Source organism: Spea bombifrons, chromosome 1 (assembly GCF_027358695.1).
Source record: "Spea bombifrons isolate aSpeBom1 chromosome 1, aSpeBom1.2.pri, whole genome shotgun sequence".
Classification (NCBI taxonomy): domain Eukaryota; kingdom Metazoa; phylum Chordata; class Amphibia; order Anura; family Pelobatidae; genus Spea; species Spea bombifrons.
Genome location: NC_071087.1, coordinates 1,148,312 through 1,159,331, shown reverse-complemented (window position 1 = coordinate 1,159,331; position 11,020 = coordinate 1,148,312). Strand labels below are relative to the sequence as shown.

The window sequence follows — 11,020 nt, the reverse complement described above, 5'->3', positions numbered from 1 at the left end:
GGGGTCTGTGCGTGGATTTGTGTGTTTCAGGGGGTCTGTGCATGGATTTGTGTGTTTCAGGGGGTCTGTGCGTGGATTTGTGTGTCACAGGGGGTCTATGCATTAAGTTGTGTGTTTCAGGGGGTCTGTGCGTGGATTTGCGTGTCTCAGGGGGTCTGTGCGTGGATTTGTGTGTCTCAGGGGGTCTGTGCGTGGATTTGCGTGTCTCAGGGGGTCTGTGCGTGGATTTGTGTGTCTCAGGGGGTCTGTGCGTGGATGTGTGTGTTTTGCGTGGATTTGTGTGTCTCTGAGAGTCTGCGTGGGCGCCTGTGGGAGTGTGACTGTGTTACTGCATGTGTCTGCGCGGCAGGGGTCTGCGTGTCCGTGGGCTTGTGTTTTTATCACTCTCAGAGAGTTATTTTTCCCCGTATCCCCGGCCGTAAAGCGCGGCTGTATAATAAATCGGCGCGGGGTTACGGAGAAAATGTAGCTAAAAGCGCAAAAGAGAACGAAAGCCGTGGGGGGCGTGGGGGGCGGCGGATAACGATTCCACGCCTCTCCGCCGCCGGCTTCAGCACCACAGCTCCACGGACAGCGCAGCGGACGGCGGCGGCGGGTTTATGGCGCGGCTTCAGCAGAGCTTCTCATCCGATGCCTTTCTATGATTATTCTCTCCACCCTCCGCTCCCCACGCAGACCCCCCCTTCCCGTGAAATCAGTGGGCATCTGAACACATTTTGTGGGAGGCTGCTTCGTGTGAGGCAAGTTTTAGAGAGCGACGTCATTAGTTGGCCAGTGACGTAAGAAATCCTCGGAGTGTCAGTCTCACGATTCCTCCGCCGGATCCACACTTCGTCTGATCTGGAAGGACTGTGCTGTGGATTTGTGGTGGACCCGGGCGATGTTCTTCTGACATTTCTCCCACTCACCATCAGGGTTCTCTCCTAGTGACTCCACCATCTCAGAGATGAGGACCATGAACACCTCGGACGAGATCTCCTTCTCTGGAGAACTCCAGCCCTCGGAAGCTGGGGTGGAAATCACGGTGGTCCTGCCTTTGATTCTGGCCACCATCTGCCTGGTGGGGTTCGCGGGGAACCTGCTGCTGATTGCCATCCTTTCCCATGATCTCAGGAAAGGTAAATGTTCGGTGGTCAACTGCTTGGTCATCAACCTGGGGGCCACCGACCTGCTCCTGATTTTGTTTTGCATTCCTGTGCGGATTGTCACCCACGCCAGACAGTCCTGGGTGTTTGGGGGGTTTGTGTGTAAGACCACAGACTGGTTCCTCCATGGCTGTCTGCTGGGGAAAAGTTTCACCCTGGCTGCGATGGCACATGCCAGGTACAAGCATGTGGTCACCCCACCAAAGTTCCTCAGCTTCAATAAGAAACAGGTATGGCTTGTCCTCCTCTTCACCTGGACCTTGTCTCTTCTGTTGCCCCTTCCACACCTGATCTTCACCCAGCTGGAAGTGAAACAGGGGGGTCTCATCTGCAGCTTTGATATCCCTACCTATGCCTACAAATTCATGAGTGTCTTCAGCAAGCTCTACCCCATCTTGGCTTATGTTGTCCCCATGTTCTTCACCTTCTTCTGCTACATGAGAGCTCTGAGAAGAAGACAGGAGAGGAGGAACCGGGTGCCCAATCCAAGACTCCTCAGCAGGAAGATCACCTCCATGTTAATGAGTGTCAGCCTGGCCTTTGAAGCTATGTGGCTTCCAGAATGGATTGTCTGGATCTGGGCAAGGCACAGCAGTTTTGGGGCTCTTCAACCTCCCACAGCCTTGATGGTTCTAGCTCAAGTCATCATGTTTTTGAACTGTACCCTGAACCCGGGGGTGTTTTTAGCCGTTTCGGAAGAATTCAGGGAAGGTTTCATGAGTGTATGGACCATGGTAAGATGTAGACTTTGCTATGGATCAGGTCACACCAGAGCTGGAGAAAACGGCTCAGATATGGTCACCAACACCATCCAGTCCTTGCAGGACTTGCACTCATCTTGTGGACTGAGAGCCTCCCAGGAGTGCAGACAGAAGGAAGAGAAGATCCTTCCAGATGTGGAGCATTTCTGGCAGGAGCGCAGAAATACCACAGCAGGAGAAGACAATGACCCCATGCCATGGGAGCACCAGGAGAAGCCCTGAGCTCCAGCGGGAGGCTTTGCTGAGGACTCTTTAGTCTCCCTGAGTACTGTATGAATAGTGGAGGCCAAGTTCCAGCCTCCACATCCAGGACCTGGGGGGGATGGCTTGGCTCTTGGACAGGTACAGCTTTTTTTGCTACTGTGTTTTATTCACTCGTGGGATCCCTGGAAGCTTCCTGATTTCTAGTGCTTTGGGTCCAGAACAGCTTAACTGTAACGGAGGAGCAGCTGAACATGAACACTCCGTGTTGTTCCAATGCTGTTAATCCGAATTGTGTGCTGTGAGCTCTGCTCGTTAGGGAGGCATCACCAGCAGCCTGTGTGTGTCATTTATTGTAATGTTACACAAAAACCAGCAGTCTTACTAATACAATAATGAACAAAATGAGAGCTACCCCCCATCCCTTTACACCCCAATGGGGCGTTTAGCAGAGTTTGGGGCATTATGTGGGGTTTGGAGGAGGGGGTGGGGTCTGTAGCAGGGAAATCAGAGAACTCAACAGGTAATCCTGTGCTTTATTCAAAGAAATATGAAAATACCAGCAGCTCAGTGTGTCTCTCACAGGGGGGGGCTGGGGGGCTGGGGGGCTGGGGGGGTCTCATAAAATAAGGAAATCTCATGATCTATGTTTAAATATCTCATAGATGATAAAATGGATGATAAACAGGCTGATTAACTCACTCGCTGCTGGAATCCGGGAACAGAAATGTGGAATATGGCTTTAAATAATAATATTACAAATAAATGATTACTATTATTATTATTATTACTATTATTATTGCTATTATTACTATTATTATTGTTATTATTATTATTATTATTATTATTATTATTATTATTATTGTTATTATTATTATTATTATTATATTATTATTATGATTATTAACAATACTTGTAATCAAAGCAAATCAAATGGAAAGTATAATCAGGATGTTCTTTTTAGAGGGGGACTCGGTGGGTTAACATTTAAACTTTCACTTTTTATTCCTCCCCGCAGGGATAATTCCCAGGAAATTGGTCCCCAGCCCACTGGCCAATAGCAATGCCATTGTAAATGCCCCCGATCTGCCATAATATGGATAAGTGTATTGGCGACTGTCCCTTTAATGCCCCGGAGCCGTTCAATGCATCTGTAAAGTTTTCTTGGGCTTTTATTCGCTGATATCTTATTGCGTAACAATTCGTTTCATCGGTGATGTCATTTTCATTCCTGTTCTACAATGAGGGGAAGTAACAGTGCAGAGAGATTTATTGACAGAGGTTCTTATCATCCAATTACTGATTATAATCACGCTCATCGTTCAAAAAAACAGGGAATGGCAACAATAAAGCGGGAGACGCGGAGTCTGAAGCTTCCAGGGACGATTAAAGAGACATCTCTATAAAGGACATCGACATTCCGGAGACTAAAACGGGGAGAATTACAGCAGAAAAAGCATCGGGAAAGACTGAGGGAACTTGGGGAGAAGAGAGAGAGAGAGACAGCGGAGAAATGAGAGGGAAAACGAGGAGGAGAGACAGGAGAGAAGAGAGGGGATGGAGAGAGACAGGGAGAAGAGAGAGAGACAGCGGAGAAATGAGAGGGAAAAAGAGGAGGAGAGACAGGAGAGAAGAGAGGGGATGGAGAGAGACAGGGAGAAAAGAGAGAAGAAAAAAGAGAAAGAAATTGGAGAAAAGAGAGGGGAAAAGAGCAAGAGAGATGGGAGAAGAGAGGGCATGGGAGAAAGAGATGGGAAGAGAAGAGAGAGAGAGGATGAGAGAGAAGAGTGAGGTGATGGGAGAGAGAAGGGGAGAGAAGAGAGAGGAAAAAAGAGGGAGACTGGAGAAAAGAGAGGGGGAAAAAGAGGAGAAGAGAGGTGATGAGAGAGACACAGGGGAGAGAGAGACGATGATAGAGGAAAGAGATGTGATGGGAGAAAGAAGAGAAAGATTCCAAAGGAGGAGAAAAGTTACAGCAAGAGACCGGAATCTAACGCTGGAGAGTCAGAGGCTGAGATGGAACGGAAGGAGGTTTTACTTTACTGAGAGGGTGGTGGGTAAGTGGAACAGCCTCCCAGCAGAAGTGGTAGAGGGTAATAAACATGCGTGGGATAGACATACGGCTCCTGAATCTAAGACGAGACCAGCGACTGATTAAGTTCTGAGTCGTTACAGACGGGAAATTATATTGTAAAATAGTTTTTTGTTTTGATTTCTACCCTGAGGGGTTAATATCTGCGGATGAAGAACTTCAGGCTGCTTTGAATAAACTGTTAATCTCCGGCTCCCATGACTCTCAGCCATCCTGTGTTGCCTGGCTCTGTAATTATTTTATTGAAATTTGATGTTTATTTGAAATATTACGTTTTTATTCTGCGCCGGCTTTTAACCATTTTGTCGCTGATTAACCCCGCGGGGGAGGATTCTGCGCTCGGACACGATACGGAAATGACTTTCTTTTTATTGTTTTGTGATGTTATTTTGCGTGTAATTACCGAGCGCCGCGTCCTCGCCGGAGGCCATCGTTCAGACTTCCCCAGCGCTGCCCTCGCTCTGAAGGGTTAATGGATAATGGATAGAGACGTATATTAGTTTGCACTGTGCTGTACCGCTGCACCTATGGGGGCTGCTGCACCTATGGAATGCCCCCTGCAGCCCCCTAGGCCGGCCCTGCTGAGGGGTAATTGTGCTCGTCTGCGCAGAGAGTTGGGGTATATCCCGCCCCCCGGCTCTCCTCATTGGATCAGACAGAAATTCCCCCCGACCTCCGCACTTTACCTGGTCTTTCATTAGTCACAGAGTCTGGCTGGGTGATTCAGACCGAGGCACTCTAATGATTCCCATAGACTGACGCTCCATAATACGCAGCGGTCTCCTGATTACCGGGGGCAGCCATGTTTCTTTTTGTAATCTATCATATCATTACAGTCTCGACGCCTTTTCCATGCGCGGCCCTCGGCTCCGATCTTTATTAAGTTACAGATTTACTCAACAAACAATATTCTGTCAGCGCTACTTTTTACCTTTCTGCACAAATACTTACTTTAACCCTTAATGGGTCGCTTATACTCCTGAGGTGAGTCGAAGGTGGGTCGCTTATACTCCTGAGGTGAGTCGAAGGTGGGTCGCTTATACTCCTGAGGTGAGTCGAAGGTGGGTCGCTTATACTCCTGAGGTGAGTTGAAGGTGGGTCGCTTATACTCCTGAGGTGAGTCGAAGGTGGGTCGCTTATACTCCTGAGGTGAGTCGAAGGTGGGTCGCTTATACTCCTGAGGTGAGTCGAAGGTGGGTCGCTTATACTCCTGAGGTGAGTTGAAGGTGGGTCGCTTATACTCCTGAGGTGAGTCGAAGGTGGGTCGCTTATACTCCTGAGGTGAGTCGAAGGTGGGTCGCTTATACTCCTGAGGTGAGTCGAAGGTGGGTCGCTTATACTCCTGAGGTGAGTCGAAGGTGGGTCGCTTATACTCCTGAGGTGAGTCGAAGGTGGGTCGCTTATACTCCTGAGGTGAGTCGAAGGTGGGTCTCATTGCGAGGGAATAAATGTTAATAATATAAAAAACCCAGCATGCCTAAAGAGACGACGCGAGAGAAGTCGAGGCTGCCATCGGGGCCGCTATTAGAGCCGTTTGGGTAACACATAGGGTCTTCGTGATAGGCTATTAAAGGGTTAATAATACTTCAACAATTCAGCGCTGTTAAATTAACCCCCCGCCCCCCCCCCCCCCCGCAGAAATCATGAGGTCATTCAAACAATACAGAGACTTTTAAGAAGCTTTTCCCGTTTCCATGGCAGCATCCAATCAGGGCCTGCTTTAGTATCACATGACAATTAAGTGTTGCTGGCAAAAAAATAAATCTTGAACTTGAAAGGTTAGGATATTCAGCAGGACCGGGAAGGTAAGGGTGAGTGGAAGGTAATGGAGAGTGGATGGTAAGGGTGAGTGGAAGGTAATGGTGAGTGGACGGTAATGGAGAGTGGATGGTAATGGTGAGTGGAAGGTAAGGGTGAGTGGAAGGTAATGGAGAGTGGATGGTAAGGGTGAGTGGAAGGTAAGGGTGAGTGGAAGGTAATGGCGAGTGGAAGGTAATGGTGAGTGGATGGTCAGGGTGAGTGGAAGGTCAGGGCGAGTGGAAGGTCAGGGTGAGTGGAAGGTCAGGGTGAGTGGACGTTGAATTTCTTTCCTGATACAAGCAAAAAAAATCAAAATCCAGAACTCATCAATAAATCTAATTTTTAAGTTTTTTTCATTCTATAAAGAGATTGGGATTCCCAGCGAGAGGGAAATCTCGTATAACATCATCCGCGTGACATCATCCGATGCGTTAATCAGAGAGCGACATCTCCAGAGCTCCTGCATTTCCCACCAACCTGGGCAGATTTCTCTGGAGAGACGCAGGAAACGCCGGCGGGATTCTCCTCAGGATCCCCGTAACGTTCTAATGACAGAACATCGCGCTAAACCCAGCGACATCCACTAACGCTCCACTCTGTACGTCGGGGACACTCGGATCAGGGAGTGTAGATGGAATGCGCTGCGTCCCTGCTGAAAACTGACCCCCGCTCTTCTACTCCCCTAATACCCGGCAGCTTTAACAAATTTCCCGCAAAAAGAGAAAAATGGCCCCCGTATTCATCAGAAATCAGCAAATTCGATCAAAATTCTAATTCCTACAAATCCGAATGCACGAGCAGCGTTTCTGTCATCGCCAATTTTGTATCTTGACAGTTATTGCTCATTTTCGCTCTCCCCGTTGCAGCAGCGCTACGGTATCTGTTGGCGCTTTGTAAATAAATCTTTTGGTAGCCATTTAAAACCCTTTGGTTGCCAGCATCAGAAGTCACTGCAATTATATGAAAAAGTCTCAGGTTCCGAGCATTCTGGGAGACGCCGCGTTGGTTTCCTGCGTGTCTCCTGTTATCTCCTCATTCTGCCTCCTTCCTTTTGTACGTCGGGAGTTAAAGTGTTAACCCCGCAATGATCCATGTGCTCCTAATCACAGTCTAGACAAACGGCACAATCAGGACTCCAAGTGACCATTAGAGATCTATAAATCTAGAAAAGGATGAGAGGGAAGCGTCAGGCAAATGTGAATTTTAACCCCTTCTTACCCAAAAGCTTTCCTTAGACTTGGGCGCCGGCGGAAAGTTCGTGTCCCTTTGCGGGCGGGGGGGGGATTATTTCTTCATATTCGACGAGATTCGTCCAACATTTTCGTTTTTTGGAAATCCCATTCGTCCTTCCAGTTGCCATGGAAACAAAAAATAAACGCATAGAAGAAGTTGAATTAAAATGGCGAGATTCTCCTCTCAGTGTAGTTAAAATGGCGGCTGTGGCGACGAATGAACGAATGAATGAACGAATGAATGAACGAATGAATGAAGATTTTCTTGTTGTCCGCTCTCTTTTTACTTTCGTCCGATTGCATTCGTTGGTTCGTTATTCGGAGAAATGGACAAAACGGTAAAATTTGGCCCAAAAGCCCACCTCTTATTCATCTAGTATATACCGGCATATATAAAAGGAATAAGTTCACTCTATAATGTACCGGCCTGGATTCATCTCATATCGTAGCCTCGTTAGGAGAAGCTGATGAATGATTGTGTGAAAGGTCACGGTCGCTTTAATCCCAAGCCTTTGTAGAAGATCTGATGGTCTTTTGGTGGTCCAGGAGCCGGACCCCCGATGGGTTCAAAGGGGAAAGAATAAAGAAATGGAAACCTACAGATATATAAGTGAAAGGAAGGCGAGGTAAATATGGTGACATTTCGTGTAACTCCAGTAAGTGGGGATCGAGCGCAGGCACAGTGTGTTCCTGGTTTTTAACCTCGACGAGATCAGATCATCGACGGGTTGGAACGAGCAGAAAAGTAAAGTGTAAGCTCCGCGACAGACTGACTCAGAGATGCCCCAAATTGGTGAAATAATATAAAAAATTCCACGGTTTCCTAGTTTAGAGGAATGAAGGGAGGAAGGATAGGAGGGAAACATTCAAACAAGTGATGGAGGAGAGAATAAAAGAGGAGAAGAAAAAAGAAGCCACAATCTAGCACTAGAGGCTCGGAGGCCTGGATGGAAAGTAAAGAAGTTTTACATTACTGAGAGGGCGGTAGATAAGTGGAACAGCCTCCCAGCAGAAGTGGTAGAGCGTAATACAGTGAGGGGATTGTAAGACGAGACCAAGGACCATGTCTGGCCGTCGGGTACACCTGGCTGCGCATATCCAGCCGTCGGCCGTACTTCCATCATCAGGCGGCTGGCCGGGACACGTTATTATTGCTTTTCCTGACAAATTGCAAATTGGGGTTTTGGTTTTTTTTGACAACAATTATGTTTTCAGGCGAAGTTCTAAGAAACAGAAACGAAATTATAAAATATTCTGAGAAAATGATAGAAATAGTAAATAATAATAATGGAGAATTACTGATGAGCGCGGGTTTCAGAGCTCAGACGGAGGAAGCCTCGCGGTTGGGACTAAAGAGCTCCTCAGTTCTATTTTATGATAATAATTCAGTAGATGAGCATTATAGATGGGGGGCCGGTTGGTTTTATAGATCGGGGGCCGGTTGGTTTTATAGATCGGGGGCCGGTTGGTATTACAGATTGGGGGCCGGTTGGTTTTATAGATCGGGGGCCGGTTGGTTTTATAGATTGGGGGCCGGTTGGTATTATAGATCGGGGGCCGGTTGGATTTATAGATCGGGGGCCGGTTGGTTTTATAGATCGGGGGCCTTTTGGTATTATGATGGGGGGCCGGTTGGTTTTATAGATTGGGGGCCGGTTGGTATTATAGATGGGGGGCCGGTTGGTTTTATAGATGGGGGGCCTGTTGGTTTTATAGATCGGGGGCCGGTTGGTATTATAGATCGGGGGCCGGTTGGTTTAATAGATCGGGGGCCGGTTGGTATTATAGATCGGGGGCCAGTTGGTTTTATAGAATGGGGGCCGGTTGGTTTTATAGATCGGGGGCCTTTTGGTATTACAGATAGGGGGCTGGTTGCTTTTATAGAATGAGGGCCGTTTTGTATTATAGATCGGGGGCCGGTTGGTTTTATAGATTGGGGACCGTTTGGTATTACAGATTGGGGGCCGGTTGGTTTTATAGATTGGGGCCGGTTGGTTTTATAGATCGGGGGCCGGTTGGTATTATAGATGGGGGGCCGGTTGGTTTTATAGATCGGGGGCCGGTTGGTTTTATAGATCGGGGGCCGGTTGGTATTATAGATCGGGGGCCGGTTGGTTTAATAGATCGGGGGCCGGTTGGTATTATAGATCGGGGGCCAGTTGGTTTTATAGAATGGGAGCCGGTTGGTTTTATAGATCGGGGGCCTTTTGGTATTACAGATAGGGGGCTGGTTGCTTTTATAGTATGGGGGCCGTTTTGTATTATAGATCGGGGGCCGGTTGGTTTTACAGATCGGGGGCCGGTTGGTATTATAGATGGGGGGCCGGTTGGTTTTATAGATCGTGGGCCGGTTGGTATTATAGATTGGGGCCGGTTGGTATTATAGATCAGGGGCCGGTTGGTTTTATAGATCGGGGGCCGGTTGGTTTTATAGATCGGGGGCCGGTTGGTTTTATAGAATGGGGGCCGGTTGGTATTACAGATAGGGGGCTGGTTGGTTTTATAGAATGGGGCCGGTTTGTATTATAGATCGGGGGCCGCTTGGTATTATAGATCAGGGGCCGGTTGGTTTTATAGATCGGGGGCCGGTTGGTTTTATAGATCGGGGGCCGGTTGGTATTATAGATCGGGGGCCAGTTGGTATTATAGATGGGGGGCCGGTTGGTATTATAGATGGGGGGCCGGTTGGTTTCATAGATCGGGGGCCGGTTGGTTTTATATGGCGTCTCCTCGTTGAAGTAAGTTTAATGATACGATGAGATTCTAACGACTGTTTATGCGAAGGTTCCGTCGCGTCGGTTAATGAGCCGCCAGCACTCCGCCGGGGGATTTAATGACCGTGTCATCGGCCCCTCCTCGCAGCCCCTTCGGGGATAATGATGAAGATGTCCAACAAGCGTCTCTCATCGGTAATTAGCGCCACGCGGGGCTTTACACGCAGCACAGTTCGACGACCATTGACTTGAACGCACCATTAGTGGTAATTACAGCGAGAGGGCGATAATAGCGGGAGTTATAACACAAATAGCCTGATACCGGAGCCGGCCTGACCCGAACGTGCGCCGGGAAACAACTCCTTCTAAGCAAATGCTAAAAATGTAGAATTCTTTTTGTGATATTTAGTGGTTGGTGATGAAAAATAAGAGAAACAGCAAAGCTTCATTTTTGCCTAATATCTGCTATGGGTGGTAAGGTCCCTGCCAGGGCCCAGTAGAGACATAAAGTCTGGGCTCCATGCCCCTCCCATTGCCCTGCCCATTTCTCACCCGTGTCCCACCCATCACCCCGCCATAAGATCCTCCCATAACCTTATATGAGCAATGGGGGGGTAAGTGCACGGTGTTAGAGTGAGTTTGCGTGTTAGTATGTGTGCGTCTTAGCTATGGGGGGGGGGCTCCAAAGAAATTTATTTCTATTTCTTTCTGCATTAAATTATGATTTTTTTAACATCATATCTTGTGGGAGGAACACAGGTAGCAGCCGGGGAGGACGGAGTTCATTTAAGAAAGCAATTTAAACCGAGGATATTCTCACTGCTTTGGCCTGTAAAAAAAAAATCAAAGGAGGGCACAAAGATCTTGAGTCCAAAGAGGGACTGATCAAACGAAGCAGGGTCACTTGGCCGCTATGCTTATATAACGATGTCATGGTGGATGGCTTTCCAGACGTTTATCGCAGATTCTCCGTGGCATTGCTCTTAAAATAGATAATAATAAGAGGAAGAAGACGAGGAATGAGAATGCTTTGGAAAGGCTGTGACATTAATATCGCAGCCTGAGAGTGATTATT

At 48.0% G+C, this 11,020-nt stretch overlaps 1 protein-coding gene across 1 annotated transcript; it reads left to right on the top strand.

Annotated features, from left to right (window-relative positions):
* Nucleotides 1–955: 955 nt before the first annotated feature.
* LOC128476364 (G-protein coupled receptor 151-like) lies at nucleotides 956–2,128 on the top strand. Its single transcript, XM_053457993.1, has one exon. It carries the CDS (start codon nucleotides 956–958, stop codon nucleotides 2,126–2,128), a length of 1,173 nt encoding a protein of 390 aa, XP_053313968.1.
* Nucleotides 2,129–11,020: the final 8,892 nt, after the last annotated feature.

Bases quoted from the DNA above. Each gene is read 5' to 3' on its own strand.
- LOC128476364 (XM_053457993.1), top strand. From the start codon at position 956: ATGAACACCTCGGACGAGATCTCCTTCTCTGGAGAACTCCAGCCCTCG.